Here is an 18150-nt window from a genome sequence, read left to right as displayed (position 1 = left end):
TGTCGGGACCATAATCAGGGGGATAAAACTTTTATGGTTTTTATGGAGGTTCTAACCTGCTACCAATCATGTCATGAACCATCTCAGGTATGTGACTAGACAGAGATTCCCGCCACGGGGAAGAATGTAGTCTTCTAACTGCAGATTTGTCTTTCTCTTATCGCAAAGAGTTCAGATGTTCAGAATAGCTCGAGTTATAGCGAATCAAAACACACACTCACACACAGGCACACACACACACACACACACACACACACACACACACACACACTCACACACACACTCTCTCTCTCTCTCTCTCTCTCTCACACACACACACACACACACACACACGCATATAGTCAAACACAGCAACGAAGAATGAAATATTTTGGAAGTAGATACATAGATAATGACGTAATGATGTCAGTCTCATTGTCACGAGTAACCATACACATGTAAGCCTTAAATTGCAAAGAGGGTGTTCTTCCGCTAGAGGTCATGCCAGAGCTCGAGGTCGCTACGTCATGCTGGGTTCGCTTCCTATAACCCATAGGCTGTATTCTCTCACACACATACACATCACAGGGTCTGTCACATGCATCGTACGATTGTCGTTCGACCGCAAACTGGGGGCATTCTTGAAAAAGTTTTAAACTTGTCGTGCAAAATTCGACTGTCTTGTTACGGAAAAGACTGTTTTTGTTGGCAGTGGTTGATTTTACCTTTACTCGTACGGCATCAAAATCGTGTAACGTACTGCGATGGCCGTAACCGCGCCTATACATGAATACATCACAATGATGACAAGTAAAATGAAGATAAGATTTACACGTGTAAATCTAGCATAGGGCATAATCTAGCCTCCATAGCAGTCCAAGCGTCCCAGCACATAAAAGAAATGGCCAGCAAAAGTGTAATATGAGTAAAAAGAAGGCCCACAGAACCTGCTATGGAGGCCAGGAATAATTATGGAGAAGAGGAGAAAAGAGCAAGACGATGCGTCCAGCGGAGGGTACTTTGTGTGCATATATATAATACACCACACGTCAAATCTACACAAAAACTTTATAATTGAAGGATATCTGATCCACAGGCTTCCGAGAAACGGAAGAAAATCAACAATGGGACAATGTAACAAGCTTGTTCTTTTCGTAATCATATTGCGCATACACAAAGCTTCTACTTTGGAATGGTATTACAACAGCAAGCGAGAAATCCGGCCTTCCGGATCTTCGTTCCGACCCATACCGAGAGCCAAAGCCGCTGTCCCGTGGCGTCGGAGCGGTCTTGGCCTCTGACGAATTTGCAGTAAGATTTATTACCAGATTAATCTAAAATAGGTGAAGGTTTCTTTACACATTGCACATGAGTATTGTTGTATCTTGGCGTTCTAAAATGATGTTACAGCTGATATCAGTTAGATTATTGAATATCATCCAAGAGGGCCTTGCGCAGGCTCGACACACAGGCAGCTAAGCAAGACTCCAGACAGTTTTAAATTCTTTAATGAAAAAAGATGATGATACATAAAATCTTCTGTTTCTCTTGTTAGTGTAAAATCTTCAAACTATAAAAGTAATTATCACAACTTGTAATTTCTGCCATACACGTCGACGTGATACTAGACAGTTTTACAACTGTTTGTTACCTCTAATGTAAAACTTTACATGTCTGTTTAGTAACGTAAGTAAGTCTATGCTTTAGTGAGAGGTAGATTTCTTTCCAATCGTTTACATGTAGCTAACGCTACGATACTACCAAATTATATCGACTAAGAAATAATTTAACGTTCAAGTCTATACATGCACAACAGTATACATAAAAACCGAAGTAGTTACCTATACGGTCCTATGTACTATGTTACACTTCTAAGTATTACGTTGCCTCTTTCTAATGTGTTTGAATAATAAACGTATTAAATTGCAAACTCATGCCCGAAGGCTAATTTGCAGGAGAAACACAGATACAATGACATAAAAACGTACAAAATATCTAGTCAGATCTATCTGAAACACAGATAAGATAACGTAAAAGATACAAAACGTCTAGTCTATATCTATCCGTATATGCTTTTATAATCTAAGTACCAGGTCCACAGTAAAAAAAAAAGAGTCAATATCAAACACTAGAAGAAGAATCCGAATAAGAAAACAGCGACAGTCACACACACGATGGCGTTGATGTTTAGGACCCTCCTCCAGAATGGGTCCTCCTTGATGGACGGCAAGGCCTGCTGTGATTGGTCAGCCTCTGATGACGTAGTTCCACAGATGAAGTCGTACACACGAAGCCACTTGGGAGGCGCTTCGTCTGTGAACATTAGAGTTATGAAATTAAATGGAATCAGACATAAACTAAATGCCTAGTATTTAGTAAAAGTAAAAAATAAAAACTGTCTAAGAAATTGAAGATCTCATATGTTCGGGAAATATATATTTTTTGGTTTTATTCATTGTTGTGAATTTCTTTCTAATTTTGTCTAGGCATTTTCCTGTTTGCTGTGGGACTTTGGACCTTGGCCAAGCATGTGGGACTATCATTGGACAGACCAACCTCCCCATCCTGCCAGTCTCTGGTTACCTCACATCCTGCCACTGAACAATATATTTGAGTAGGTACATTGTACGAACTCATACTCTGACAAACAAACAAACACCCTAACCTAAAAAAAACCTCCATTTTCACGGAGGTAATAAAATCACACCTGACCATTCTCTGAAGAAATATTTCGTGACTTGCAGTCTGACCTTCAGGCATTTTCCTCCACAAGGTGAACTCAAGGTCAAGATAAGTTCCTAACATTAATGGTATTAAGAGGCAGCGGACACCGATTGGGGGTTAACTGCAGCCTGCTAACACAGCTTGTTAAGGGCCTGCCCTTGGAGCGCGTCTACAGTTCTTTCCGTTTAGAATTAAGGCTAATTGGACAAGTCCTCCCATATCACACTTCAGCGGAAAAGAAACCTTACCGCAAAGCTTTCGTTTTCCTGCCTGAACTACTAATGATAGACAAAATAACTGAAAAAATTGACACCGAACCGTAGGCGAGTAAAACATCAAGGTCAGTGATATATCATTAGTACAGAAAGTTTAAAATTCAGCAATTAAACTACATACTTATCATACTTGGGCGGAAAAGAAACCTAACCACAAAGCTTTCGTTTTCCTGTCTGTTCTTCTGATGATAGACAAAATAACTGAAAATTTGACACAGAACCGTAGGCCTGTGACACAACAAGGTCAGTGGTATATCACGAGTACAGAAAGTTTCAAATTCATCAATGAAGACTACATATTTATCACACTTGAGCGGAAAAGAAACCTTACCACAAAGCTTTCGTTTTCCTGCCTGTTCTTCCAATGATAGACAAAATAACGGGAAAATTTGACACAGAACCGTAGGCGAGTGATGCAACAAGGTCAGAGATACACCATGAGTACAGAAAGTCTCAAATTCGATAATTAAGACTACGTGCCTTTCTAATTAGCTCCAAAGCCTTGGTCCTAATCCTCTGACAGGAAGAATTGTACGTGACCCCAAAACATGCTTCTGGCAATTTAAATAGTCTAAGTGAGCGGTAGACTATTATATTAAAGAAGAAGTCTACTCAATTTTGTGGCGGTTTCTTTATAGTTTGAATACTTGTGATGTAAGGAGTCTAGGACGCTTAAACTCCGTAACCTCTTGGATAATACCCGTTCAACGCATCCAGATTCAGTAGAGGTGTACATGTACAAGCTTTTAAAAATGATATTGGCAATGACCCATATTGTAAATTTCGATTGTAGCCTTTATTGTATTTGTAGAAGACATTATACCAGAGTGTATTAGATTGAAAGATGTCGCAAGCTGTTCAAATTATAGAATTGGAAGAGGGCCACATAAACAGATGACTTCCCAAACTAACGGATTTACAGTTAGCGATAAAGTTGTACTAACTACCCACCTTTTTCTCTCCCACACTGCTTTACTTCCTGTGCTATGTTGAAAGTACACAATGGGCAAAAGGCCAAAGAATGTTCAATTAAAGCTTATATTTCAATCAGACTTCTGTTGAAACTAACGGATTTTCAGCGATAAAGTTACTCTAACTGTCTAACTCCTTCTCTCCCACTTTCCTTTACTTCCTGTGCTTTGATGAAAATACACAATGGGCAAAGGTCCAAAAAATGTTCGATTAAAGCTTATATTTCAATCAGACTTCCGTTGTAACATTTCCCAAAAGTTTCCACGTGTGAACAAAGTTATTTCGTAAACACAAGATATACAGTGTCCCGTAAAGGCCAAGGTTCTTTCCTAGGTTGAAGTAGAAAACTAAAGTAAGATAAACTCATAAAATCCTTAAATGTCAAGATTGATATCCCGATAATACTATTTTAATGTCCAGGGTAGTTTCGATTACGTTTGAAATTCTTTGTTTTGTCTTCGCATTATCCAACATCTTCTTGGATTGCAAATAAAACTTAAGAATCATGTTACCTCGTTAGCGAAATCAGGGTAAAATCTAAACATTCAGCAATAATGTCAAGTAAATTGTCATTTGTACGTTTTATCGTGAAGTAAAATCTTGTTAAGTCTTAATAGACTGCTATATATTTGCAGTAGTAAACGTCATACTGAGTTGCAACTGACTCGATACCACAGGCCACATGTACTTGGGCGTTATTGGGGCGTGGGGAGTGTTGTGGTACCAAACATAGATTGCAAAGGCGTAAGAAAACGTTGGAAAGTTTGTTTAAGCACCTTTCAATACCTTGCTTGAGTTGAGTGAGCTCAAAACGCTGTTTTTCAGTGGTATGGGACTTAATAGCATATCCTTGCCAAGGAAGTCGTTATGAAAGCCTGTAGTATTATCATAGTAGCGTCTCTGTGCTTGTCCTCGTCTAAACTCGGTGGAACAGATTCTGTTACAGGGTTTTGGTCTTTAGTCTTGACCCGTGAGTCTTGTTCTATCTAGCTAATCCTTGGTGTATAAATGGAACCTACGGGTGCGGAAATAGTGATATCTACCAGAGGTCTGAAATTACACATAAAACCACAAAAAATAGCTACTATATGATCGTTTCGGGCGCCAACAAGGTCTTATGAAGATATAGATTTGATAAACTTAGCTCAACAGAGATTAAAAGCATCTATAGCGTACTGTGGAAAAACCAAATGACGAAATTTAGTACGTTGGGAAAGATTCTAATGTTTCTTCGTCGACTTGATGAGTAAAGGTGATATCTCACTGCACTTGGGGTTCGTTCACTGCGGCACTGTTGTGTTATTTTCGCTGATTTTTTTTAGATAATTTAGATATTGCGTTATACGTAAAAGTAGTGACTTAGAAGACAAGAAAATTCACAAAACTTAGAAGACAACAAAATTCACAAAACGTAAGAAAATTCGTTCTTTAACTCTGAAATTCGTCTAGTAATCTTTCGAACCCCGCAGTGCCGCACCGGTGCCCCAAGTGTAGTGAGATACCGCCACCTTAAGGTTTTAGCACAGTTTGTCAATTAGCTACAGTGGAACATTATTTCCAGACACGTATTCTCGTTACATGCAGTCATTAGCTCAAATCCGTAAATCTTTCGGTAACGCACACCTCAATGCAGCTGTGCTTTATATAAATTTATAACAATTAGTTTGGGACCAGGCGTTTTTCGGCACGACCTCTCGCTGTTGCTACCTTGACCCTACAACAGTGCTAAGTCAATTACGTCTTGAGGACTTCCAGTGACACCTTTAAGGACAAGAACCGCCGCCAAGATGTCTTGGAACTGTGAACTCGACCACAAGGACGTGGAAATTAATTATATCCTGACGACTGTTACCTCTCAGCGGTTAGTGTCTGAGAGGAAATTGTCCACATCTGTTTCCTTTCGACTTCCTACACTGGTGATGGTCAAGTGCGATAAGGCAACAGCTAGTAAAGTTATGTATGGTTTTCTTCTGATCGAAAAGTAAAAGGCATTTTCCCTCAAGAGATGGTCAACGTGACAAGAAAATACAGGCTATGCATGGAAAGATATGTCGTGTGATAACCTTGATTGTACTTGTATACATGTGGCAGATCTAAGTTTTGTTGTCAACTTGCTAAGTGATTACATGCTAAGTGATAATATATACCACCACACGAGTGTCACATTGGGCACTTCTATCTTGAATACGGGAATAAAAGACTTCGCTTTGATACTGTATGTTTCGCTTACATTTGTTTGTTTGTGGTGTTAACTGTTTATTGTGGTGTTTGTTCAGAAAAACATTAGGTGTCTTATTAATTTCTACCCATCTTTTTTCGAGCTCTCGCATTAGATTTAAATTCTTGGTACGATGTCATCCATAAACTTTACTTGCTGTGGCCTTACCCCCATGTCAAGTCTGGTTCGACGTGCTTGATAAGTTACAGTAATGAGGTTGGTTTGTAATCAACAATTGTAACAGTGGCATTCCTGACCTTGCGAATTCAGGCACCAATATGAAACGTTATATTGCGGGTTCGCCCTAGTGAAGCGACGACTAGCGAAGAAGAGAGGTACTTCTGCCAGTGTAGAGTTCCCTTTGCCACTTAGCTTTTCGTAAATATTTTGATGATTCAATATCGGAGTATTCTCCTTGTTATAGTTTCTTAAGATTACACTAAGTGAATTTGTTTTGGAAACAAACAAATGGTATTCTTAAAATATTATCATCAAGACTACAAAACATGCACAACGACGGTCCGGGATTGTTTTGGTTTGCTGAGATTTTGCCTTTTGTTTCTTGCTTGACATTGAACTTGGAAGGTGGTATGCAATGCTGTTGTAGTAAAAGTTACCTTCATCCTGCTTCCCACCAGCCTTCTCATCGACTTCCATCTTTTCGACCTCTTCTGGGTTATCCGGAAGTTCGTTCTTTTCATCCGGGTTCTCGATATCATCAGAGTGTTCCGTTGGGACTTCTACTGCTTCTTTCTCTTGTTCTTTTCTCATAGTCGACCACGTCAAACCAACCAGCTTTGATACACAAGAAATGTATAAGGAGAAAATTAGTTGGAACCGATCGCGATATATTGCTCTGACACTGACTAAACAGAATTACCCACAAAATTTCTGAGACGGGGACCGATACCAACTTCCATGTACCATTGACCCGTTCCTGACGTTATACATCCGTTCAGGTCACGTGACGAAGGCTTAAGGTCCTATAAACTTGAGAAGGGTCAGAGGACTGATCGAAATCTTGCTGAGAAGTTTTTACCTTGTGTATGGGCATGATGCGTCTATGATCTTTAAAAGATTACTTTTTGTTAAAGAAATACAACGTTGTTTTCTGAATGATCAATTCATCAACAAAATGTTACCTTTTCGTCCGGTATTGGTTCAGTCAGCAGGCTGACAACAACCGTTACTATAAAGGTCACCAGGAAGACGATGATCCCACAGTGCAGGAAGTGAACCTTGGACAAGATGGCGGGTCGAAGGTCAGGTTCCCCACATCCGGGTTCTCCGTAGGCAAACTCCATGATCAGACGAACGAGTCCGACAGCGAGGCCCGCCATCAGGCCCCAGAACGTGCCCTGGGGAAAAGTAATGTACAAGGTAGTAATTCCGATCCTTGTCTGTAGTTTTCGGTAACCGTAAGGCGGTGACTGGCACTGTGGTAGCTCTTCTCTGCTACTATAACCATAATTATATCTTCAACACAAGTGTCAAACCTTAGAAATATCCATCTATTATATCTATCAGTTACACAACAAACTGCTTCTCTTCTTGATAAATTGCTGCCCATTTCCCGTGTCTATGTCACGAGACAGAGGGTTAAAGCGTACTCGTATGGAACCAGCTGGCAGACGAAATGCAGTGATCATGTGCCCTGTCCTTGGTGCTGAATTTGCCATCACACAAACAGAACCATTTGCAACATTCATGTGAAGGAAAACCATTCGACTGAACACAAACTACAGACACTATCAACTTCAAGGATACGATCCACCTGCACCTAAAATCGTACATGCGGCACTAAAAGCGCAGTGCACTTAACTCCAACTGAAATGTGTTGCTATGATGGAAGCTCATCTGTGTTGGTAAGTAATCATAGTACAATGCTAAACTTTCTTCAGACGACAGAAAGGAATACACATATCAAATTTTCAACGACCACTGTCGTCTTCATCAGGATCAATGACCAAAGGTGTTGCCTATCATATAAACTCTCAAATGCCTTAGATTGTGTGAAGGTATACATATAAACCTGACAAGACATGACAAACATTGAACCTACGGGCTCGTTGATTCGTTTCCATGCCACGGCCAGTACGAAGCAGCAGCAGATAGGCGGGCCGATGACGGCCTGGATGAGCTGTAGGTACTGGTACAGCTGGGCTCCTTTCGCACCCTGTAGGATCGGGATCCACACGATACTCACTCCCACCATCACTAGCACCAGCAGTCTTGGGATAGTGGATAGAGGGGTCCATGTTGTGAGATATATCTTGTGAGAATGTTACTTAGTGCCACTGATGAAAGCTAATGGATGGTACCTGAAACAACGGTTTCTAAAATCGTGTACAGTTGCACGAGAAACTGCTATTTCGCGTATCTCACCTTCATGGACGTAACGTTACTCATTATAAAGTAGTACTGACTAACTGAGCCTTACAGTCTGGATTCACTTAATGAGGGATTCGGAGATAAGTAGGATACAGGAACTGATAGGCTATTTTCTCTTTGTCTCTATCTCTCTATCTCTCCCCCTCTCTTGCTATCTCCCCATCTCCCCATCTCCCCGTCTCTCTCTCTCTCTCTCTCTCTCTCTCTCTCTCTCTCTCTCTCTCTCTCTCTCTCTCTTATTATGAGCCTGCTACCAGTTGGGCTACAGGGACATCCTTTCAGAGAAGTAGTACAAATATATCTACACACCTGCCGACCAACATGAGCTCCCTCTCGGACGCCTGTTTCCTGACTCGTTTCCAGATGTCTATGGTGAAGACGGCACTGCCGCTGTTAAAGATGGAGGTCAATGAACTCATCAGAGCCGCCATCATAACAGCCAGCATCAGTCCACGGAGACCTGAGACAGAAGAGTAGACGTGGAAATATTGAAAAAAAAATCTGTATATCTGTATCTTTCTGCCTGCCTGCCTAAGTGCTTAGACTGGCCCCTTGCTCCTCTCCGTCAGGACCTCTCAAGTTGTACGGTACTTTGCAGCTGGTATAACCGCCCTTCGGTGTACCACACCAGCTATGTTGGTGAAATGGCAAAGTTGTATGTAAGGGGTCACATTCGTCGCACAACTGGCGTATGACCGCAGAGTAAAGACATGTTAGGGATGGTTGTGCATGTCTCGTGTAAGATTCCGCAGTTTTGTTATGGAAAGGGTCGTCTTAGATTCTTCGGTGCATACATATGTTGCTTGAAAATTCTACAACATCAATATCGTAGGTAGCCTGGAATCCAGCCGTATTGTGCTTTGGTCGCTCCCCTGAGGTACGCTTCCTGCCAATACGTCTGGCCTTCGTTACCATTCGAACGATCGGCATTTGAATATTCGCAGAGATTTTATGCGAGATTTCTGTTTAGCTGGTTCAAGCACAGGCGTTCTATTATCATCAACGACCCATCTTCTTCGAGACTATTGGAACGATCTGATAAGTCAAACTCTTGCCATACTCGGTTGGCAAGAGTGCTATTCAAACATCCTTTCCGTTGAGAAAAGCCTCTAAGGTCTTTGTTTGATCGTTTAGTGAAGAAATTCCGGGTAATTTGCTAAGTAGTTTAGGCATTATGAACGTCTGACGCGTGGCCCTGTTGATGATACTGGAACGCTTGTTCGAACGAGCGCTTGAACCATCCATAATTCAGCCAATCAGAAATCTCGCATAAAATCTCTGCGAATATTCAAATGCCGATCGTTCGAATGGTAACGAAGGCCAGTCGTATTGGCAGGAAGCGTACCTCAGGGGAGCGACCAAAGCACAATACGGCTGGATTCCAGGCTATATCGTAGGACGGTCTACAGCGATTGTGAACGCGCTAAATGCAATGAGAGTTAAACAAATGTACTTTGATTTGTTACATCAGCGCCTCCATACAGATACTAATCAAACTGCAGTTGAGTATTCACTTAACATGGAACTCTATAAAAACACTGACCTGTGGGCATGAGTTCGATGACGAGTTTTGGATAAGCGATGTTGGAACAGCCGACAGGGTTTCTGCACACCTCCATACACTTGGCAGGGTCCACACAGGCTACCTCATCTGGGCAGGGCGAGAAGATGTTATGAATTTTATAAATCTAATTTAGGCAGCAAGGCAAAGGACATTATTCTTCTGCCAACATTTAAACAACATCTAAAGCCCCCTCCACACGAGAGCACGAATGAGCCGGAATGCCGTCCGAATGAATTTTTTTTCTATTCGTGGCAATTCCTCGCAATTCGTACTGTATTCTAAACATTCTTACTGCATTCGAGATATTCGTCCCCGTTCTTTTGGCTGACTCGAAAGTTTTTGACATGTTAAAAACTGTCGAGGTGCATTCGAAGTGGAGAAATATCGAATGGCATTCGCAGTGGATTCTAAGTGTATTCTAACTATTCTAACTGCAGTCTGACCGCATTCTACGGCATTCTAACATTATTCGAAACATTCTTATCTCATTCGATGGAGAACCGAAACGGCAAGCCACCTCGAATCCTGCCAGAATGTGGCCGAAAGAATATTTCGAATGCCGTAAGAATGTCTAGAATGCACTACGAATTCACAGGAATAGACAAGAATTTTCATTCTGACGGCATTCTGGCTCATTCCTTCTCGTGCGAAGGGGATTTAAGGCGCCCATTTGGAATTCCCACCCGAATGGCCCCGAATGTGACACGAAGTTTGCAAATACTTCATTCCGGCTGGTTCGGCTTGATTCCTCCTAATTCGATTTCCGTGTGAAGGCCCTATAAAATAGCCCTCAAATGGTTCATCAACCGACGTCTTTTCCACCTACACTGTACATGTAGCCCATAGCCTCACTACCCTTTTTAAGTTAGTATGTAAAACCAGATCAACAACATCCAAACAGACAGTATACTAAATACAGCCCAGGGGCGCACCCCAGGGAGTGACATGTTCAAGTTTCGTCTTATACCCATCACCACTAGTACCAACACATACAAATATGCTCCTCCGACCAATCCCTCAGTGGAACCGCCTGCCTGGGTCAGTAGCAACAGCCCCAGTCGTTCAGAGCCAGGCTGTACGCCTGCAAGCCTTAGCCCTGATCCTTCCCTTATTCCCTCATACTTTGCACCTGATGTGGTAATTTGGAGGTACTTCGAATCAGAAGAAGAGGAAGAGGTACTAGGTATCCGTGATGTTTAGACACATTTTGATACTAAGAAACACGACATAACAAAATGTTGAGAGATTTGTTTGTTGTGTGTTGGTGTTCGAATAAAGTTCCTAAACGGGGAACATGCGGCTCCAGCGTACGCGTCGTTTCTGAAGATGTGGCGTAAGTGTGAACGGTTGGCTTGAGGTTGTCCTTCCCCACATACTAAAATGTTGAGAGATTATTTCCACTAACCTGGGTACAAGGCCCTGCTGATCATGCCGGGAAACACCATCATGAAGACAGGGAGGATCTTCAGGTAACCGCAGACGATACTGCCGGCCTTGGCGTGGTGGATGTTCTTAGCTGACAGGGAACGTTGGACAATTACCTACGGAAAACACGGAGATGTATTTTGCGTATAATCATTTTGTATTTCCTGCGTAAGACAGGTGCATGTTGCCTGCTTGGTGAAAAGACCTGTTTATTACCTCCGTGAAAACAGAGGTACTGTTAGTTTAATGCATATTTGTAGTTATCTGAATATTGCAGAGTGGCAGGATCATCATATGAGGCGGAAAATGGTGTAACCAGAGACTTGCAGAAATTAAAAGATGGTTTGACCCTTGTCCAAAGTTGGTGCCACCAGGCTTGACCCGGGTTCAAAGGCCACAGCGATGCAGAAAAAGGCATTGACAGAATTTGCAAGAAATTCAAAGCAACAAACTCCCACAAAAGTATGATTTCTTGTTTGCTATTTGCTTGCTATTAGTTTGTTTATTCGTTTACTTACCTGGTCCGTGCACCAGTACCAGATGGCCAGTGCGGTGATGCCGAGCAGGGCGCCAGGCCACGGCAGGTGCATGTCGTCCGCCGGGCGGAACAGGTGGAAGGCGTCGGCTTTAGGCGCGCCGCACGCCGCCAGGGCCGTGTTGTTCGTCACGGGGATGGCTGCGAAGTACTTCTCCGCAAGACCCGTCATTCCACCGACTTCCACAAAACCTTTAAAAACGTAGCATTTAGTTTTGAGTACTGTTCTTTGATATTATTAACCAGCAAAGTTTTAGACGTAAAAATTCAACTCCAGATATCGTCGAACAAATAAATACGCATACAAGTTTTCTATTCCTAACAGTAATAGTCTTTTTCTTTAACATCGGAGCTTAAGTCCAATTTTGTAAATAAATTGAACAGTTATGCTTACTTATAATCATGAGAATGAACCCTCCGATGACCATAACCACGACTTGAAACGTGTCGGTGTAGATAACTGCTTTCAGACCACCTGAAAAAAAGAACATTACAACATAGATCTATTACATACAATGAATATCATTACCATGCCTGTCCTTGGTGCTGACTTGCTTTCATTGCAAAAGTTCTGCTTGCAATACTAACTCTACCACTTCATGCAAAGCACCTTCAATGACAGAAAACTGTACATTAAAGCGAATGGCCCATCGCTAACTACAAAAGTAATTGGATGTGACGGTGGGGAAACTGTTTATTCAAGAGATGATTAAAGATACAGGAATAAAAGGACACCTTATACCTACACTTTTTAATATGAATAACGAATGGTTGAATATGAAAATGAAAGCAGTATATGAAATAGAGAGGACCGAGATATGGTTATTATGAATACAGACCCAGTATAGTATACACAGCCGTGACCGCCAGTAGAACAATGATTGACAGATACTGGTCCCAGTCCAGAGCCTGTTGGACGAACACTGCGCCTGCGTACATGTTCACCTGTCAGTGGGTTCATTAACGAAAGGTTAGTCATTATTACCTCCATGAAATGTCATGGAATGGAGGTTATATTTTCTGTTATGTGTCTCTGTCTGTGTAGATGATTACTCAAGAACGGCTGGATGGATTGGTTTCATACTTGTTGTGTTGGTGGGGTGTGATGAAAGCTCGAATCGATGAGATTTTGGGCGCCGTATCTGTCGTTATAATCTATGTAATATAATATCAGAAATCACCCCTATATCTGCGATATATTGGGACAGGCATCGTGCTTTAAGTGTTTGTTAATGGGCTTAGCTCCAAGCAGGTGCTGAGGTGATTTGTTTCGCCAGTGATAGCTATGAACATATGTTTTTTTGGGATCAGTTGACAACAACTGTTTGGGGGAAACGATAGCCTCGACTCAAGAACGGCTGGGTGGATTGGTTTCATACTTGATGTGTCGGTGGGGTGTGATGATAGCTGGAAGTGATTAGATTTTGGACCCCGTATCTGTTGATATAATCGATGTAATGATATAAGAAATCACCCCTATATCTGCAATATATTGGAACAGGCATCGTGGTTTTCCTCTTTGTTAATCAGCTTATTGAAAGTGATAATAAATTGTATTTATGTACTTGTTCGTTTAGGGACATGCTGTATTATATTTCTTTTGTGCTGTTAGATGTTATGTGGTCCACCTTGCGTCACGCTGAAGTTTTGTTAGTATGTACTCGGTTTTATTACATATCTATTATGTGGATGTGTTTGGTATTACCTTATCTGGACAGTTGACGTCATATAGCAACTGGTTAGGGTATCTGTAACAGTTGACTCCTTAGAGAAACTGTTTGCCGATCCTGGACAATTTGAATATGATAATTAACTTTGTATTTATCCACTTGTGCCTTTGGGGACCTGGTGTGTTATACTTCGTTTGTGCTGTTAGATTTTTCGTGCTCCACGTGGCGTTACGCTGATGTTGTGTTGATATGTACTTGGATTATTATATATCTGGCATAAACCTGTCCCCGTAACCTATATGTGGGTATTGGTTGATGGACATTTTGTGTCTTATTGCTTGTGCACGGTGGCTTGTGTTGAATATGTGTTTGTATCCTGATGTGTCGCAGTTATTTGTTATGAATTCTGAAACATACTCTCTACCTTGCAAGTTGCCAGTACTATCATAACGTGATAATATAAACATCATAAAGATTCTCCACACCTGTTGCATGTTACCATAGTGCCCAAGTGATAACTACCGACACAAATAGTAGAAATAACACGAATATCATTACATACTAATCATCATCAACAAACATAAAATCGACAAAAACAATCAATATTTCATGGAGGTATGAGATCGCCGAACTCTAGTTGTCTATAATAGTCGTAAGAAACCCCTCACAAGGTTTTTTAGTGGTTTACATTCTGCTTTATAATTACAGCAAAGGATACATACATAGTGCTATATGGGAAGAGGGACGTAACTGTTATAGTATGTATTTCATTGTAGGTAAATGTGTTGTTGGAATAGTACGATTTTTAATGCTAGGGTGCCATTTCCAAACCGGTGCCCGACCGGACTGTTTGCTAGGATGAGAAACAAAAGTGTATATCAAGAAATATACACAAACCTTGCTAATGATTAATTTGTTTTACGTCTTGTGTGTTTGATGTCTTTTATGCCATACTTCACACAAACTGCCCGGCCGGGTTCCGTTTTAAATGGACGACTAGTAGAGTAGAGTGTCACTCAGATAACGTGAAAACCTACACAAGAATAAATGACGAGAAGTACAGTTATATTATCCTATACCTTTTGTATCCAAGCTATATTGTCCAAGTTAATGTTCTTACCGATATCTTAGTGAAGATATAGAGGAACAGAGACAGGGTGGCGAGGTAAGTCCGGAGCCGCTGTCCACCGAACCGGCGCGTGAGGTACTCGGGCATGGTGTACACTCCCGCCGAGATGTAGATGGGCACGAACGCCCAGCCCAGCAGGAGGACGATAAACAGGGACTAGTAGATAAAACAAGAGCAGAATATTCTGATGATACAGGGTGAATTATAGCAATCATCTATCTTATCTGTTACTTTACAAAGTGAGATTTGGGGTACTCTGGCATGGTGTAGACTCCTGCCGATATGTAGATGGGCATGAACGCCCAGCCGAGTAGGAGGACGATAAACAGGGACTAGAAAAAGAATACTTTATGAATCCTAAATAAATGGAGTCAAACAGCGTAATGCACAAGTGTATATGTTCGTCAGTTTAGACAGTTTAGTTGAATTGTTCCATTGTACTCATCTTACATGTATAACCGGCAAAAATAAACTTTAGTTTGTGGGAGTACCAACACAACCGGATGCTCTATTGTGACTTTGAAAAACGCTTAACGATCCTTAACGTTGAATCAGAACTGGCCAGCTATGATTAACGGTGAACTAAAATGGCTCGCTGCGACTGATGGAGAAAAAGACATACAGGCTTTCTGTCGGTCTAAAACTGCTTTAAATGCACGTTTTCTCATAGACTACATGCATGAAAATGATATGGACGATAAAGTTCTTACGTTCCACTCGTACTGTCCCACAGCGATCCCAGCCGCCGCTCCGGTCCCGGCCAGTCCCACAAAGTGTTCACTGCCGATGTTACTGGCAAACAGAGACGCTCCAACCTGAAATGAAAACAAACATATTCTACTCAAAAAGGTTTGTCTTTTGAAGTATACGTTAACCATTTGAGTTAATAATGTGTATTCTATGAAAAGTGTAAATGTATGTGTTGGCACCCAATATCGACTTAGCTGCCTGAGTTGTATTGCGCATTGTCTGCAATTTCAATACATCTAAATCTAAATCATCCCAGTGGTATACAATGATTTATATGTCTTTTGATAACCACCATAGGGTTTAGAAGTCAAAAATGCATAGTACAACACAAAATAGTTGAATATATTTTATCTTAAGATACATGTTTTTGTTCTCAAAACGAGTATCATCCGATGATGACGATAACTTCTGAGGTCACGTGACTTACCGGAAACCACCACATGTTCTTTCCCGCCAGGAAGTACCCTTTGACACTGCCTCGGTTGGACCGCCACATCGACTAGAAACAAAGCGTAATGATTTGTACAAATTGTAGTCAGGAAAAAAAAACACACACTAGAACTGGTCTGGAAAAGCTGTTACAAACCTGTGGGGTTGGGCGGAATGCGGTCAGTTTTTCGATCTTTAAATCTGCCATCTGGGAACAAACTCATGCTAGCGGCGAACAAGGTGGAGGCCAAGATGAATGTCATTCACTTTCGAGTCTTTTGAAAATCAAACTTAGCTTAACAAATTGTTTAAGTCATGGCAAATCTTTACAACTCCTGCAATGTTTAATAGCGTTAGCTCTAACTGTAGATGGTATCTCACTGTACTTGGGGCACCTGTGCGACACTGCGGGGTTCGTTTACTGCGGCACTGTTGTGTTATTTTCGCCGATTCTTTAATAATCTAGATATTGCGTAATACGTAACAGTATGACTTAGAAGACAACAAAATACACAAAACATAAGTAAATTCATTCTTTCTTTCTGAAATTCGTTGAGTAATCTTTTGAACCCTGCTGTGCCGTGCCCCAAGGACAGTGAGATACCACCTTTAGCTCTAACTAATAAAACAGGACTCTGACCACGGCCTTGCTCTGTTGTAGCGTGCTCTCGAAAAGGTCGCGTTTGTTTGTGATAGTTGACAGAAGTTGACAGAAAGGGGAGTGTCCTAGGCGTGTTACCTCTCAACAACAAGGACCAGATGTGCTGAATCATCAATCTTTCTATTGGGCTAGCCATACCCACAATATGAACATCGTTTATGATAACAAGTTGTTATACACTTGCATGTTAGGGTATAGTTTAAGCCACATTTGTGGTACTTCGTACGATCACAAACTGAAGGCATTATTGCGATAATCGCGCACGTGTCGTGTGGAATTTTGAGCTGTCTAGGTACGGAAAAGTCTGTCTTATCGGCGATTGGCTCTTTTATGCTGGAAATCCTATCACACCCATGCATCAAATAGTACAACGTTAACGGTCTTTCAACGATGAATGTGACTCCCAGTTACCGTGTGTCACAAATTATGTGTACGATGTACAAGGGACGATGTAGCTACAAGTGTCGCAGCTTTACAGCTCTGTACGACTGAAGAGAGACATACCACGCCCCAGTACACCTCTTTCTCGAGAAGAAAGGCGCAGAGATGTCAAAAGAGCCTTAACTCACCCATAGTCCGACTGCAAGAACCAGTATGAAGTACAGTACTATGATGATAATGTCGGCCACCTCGATCTGAACTCCCGCCATGGTGGTGGTACATACGACAGAGTTTCTGCGTTCCTCTAGAAGCTAACCGCCAAAAACTGTGGGCTGGATGACAGGGGTAAAAGTTCGCATCTAGGGACGGTTCATTTCAGGTCAGCTAGAACCCTGGTGGTTGGGGTCTGTAAATATTGGAGCAGCCCATGTTCAAGAATGATTCTGCATTGTGATTTTTGTGTGTCCACAAGTCTATATAGTTTCACGTACAAGGCACCAACGTAAGTTTAAATGTAAGTGTTACTTTACTCTATCGTTAGCATTTCGTTCTTACAGAGGCTAGAGTCTTTGGAGAAGCCTCTTCAATGTTCATTTTATTTTTCATATCGTCCTTTCTTCCTTAAAACGACGAACCCCACGCAGTTCTTTGAGGTCCGCCCCTTTCTCTGACAACTGCGATCTGAGTTCAAGGGTCACTGGGAGGTCAGGTGTTGATCGTTGGCTGCAGATTCTAGTTTGTTTGGACAATGTCAACTGAACCTTGTAAATGATTAACTAAAACAAGGCTTGGTCAAATCAGTGAATGGATGTGACGTGCAGTTTAGGTATGTTCCGCTAGAGGTTGCTATTTCTAGAAAGCCGTCGATAGATGCCTTTTGTTTTATCTCAGTATGGTATCTATGATGCGTACTGGAAAACTCTTCGTAACTTAACATCAACAATGATAGAAAATCTAAATTTCAACAACCTAACCGCGTTAACAAAGAAAAATGCTTACAACTTATCTTGTATGCTAGCTTAGAACGGATAAATTGATGCAAATCTG

General features: G+C 41.5%; 1 protein-coding gene across 1 annotated transcript; it reads right to left on the bottom strand.

Annotated features, from left to right (window-relative positions):
• Positions 1–1470: 1470 nt before the first annotated feature.
• On the bottom strand, positions 1471–17425 carry LOC118406420 (sodium/glucose cotransporter 4-like). Its single transcript, XM_035806462.1, has 14 exons — positions 17292–17425; positions 16060–16131; positions 15593–15697; positions 14874–15038; positions 12923–13028; positions 12478–12558; positions 12067–12275; positions 11529–11664; positions 10103–10210; positions 8869–9019; positions 8231–8399; positions 7311–7526; positions 6786–6963; positions 1471–2292 (listed from the first exon to the last, which is right to left on the bottom strand). The coding sequence occupies exons 1-14, from the start codon at positions 17370–17372 to the stop codon at positions 2108–2110; spliced, it is 1962 nt and encodes a 653-aa protein (XP_035662355.1). The 5' UTR covers positions 17373–17425; the 3' UTR covers positions 1471–2107.
• Between the last annotated feature and the right edge of the window lie 725 nt (positions 17426–18150).

The sequence above is a fragment of the Branchiostoma floridae genome, chromosome 19 (genome assembly GCF_000003815.2).
Source record: "Branchiostoma floridae strain S238N-H82 chromosome 19, Bfl_VNyyK, whole genome shotgun sequence".
Taxonomy (NCBI): domain Eukaryota; kingdom Metazoa; phylum Chordata; class Leptocardii; order Amphioxiformes; family Branchiostomatidae; genus Branchiostoma; species Branchiostoma floridae.
This window is presented reverse-complemented; position numbering and strand designations above follow the sequence as displayed.

What these genes read in the sequence shown, in the direction of transcription:
- LOC118406420 (XM_035806462.1), bottom strand. Translation starts at nt 17,372, where the DNA reads ATGGCGGGAGTTCAGATCGAGGTGGCCGACATTATCATCATAGTACTG. An exon ending in GGCTGTGTATACTATACTGG is followed by an intron (nt 12,559 to 12,922) that starts GTCTGTATTCAT and finishes TCTTTTTTTCAG; the next exon opens with GTGGTCTGAAAGCAGTTATC. An exon ending in GGTACTGGTGCACGGACCAG is followed by an intron (nt 11,665 to 12,066) that starts GTAAGTAAACGA and finishes TGTTTTCCGTAG; the next exon opens with GTAATTGTCCAACGTTCCCT.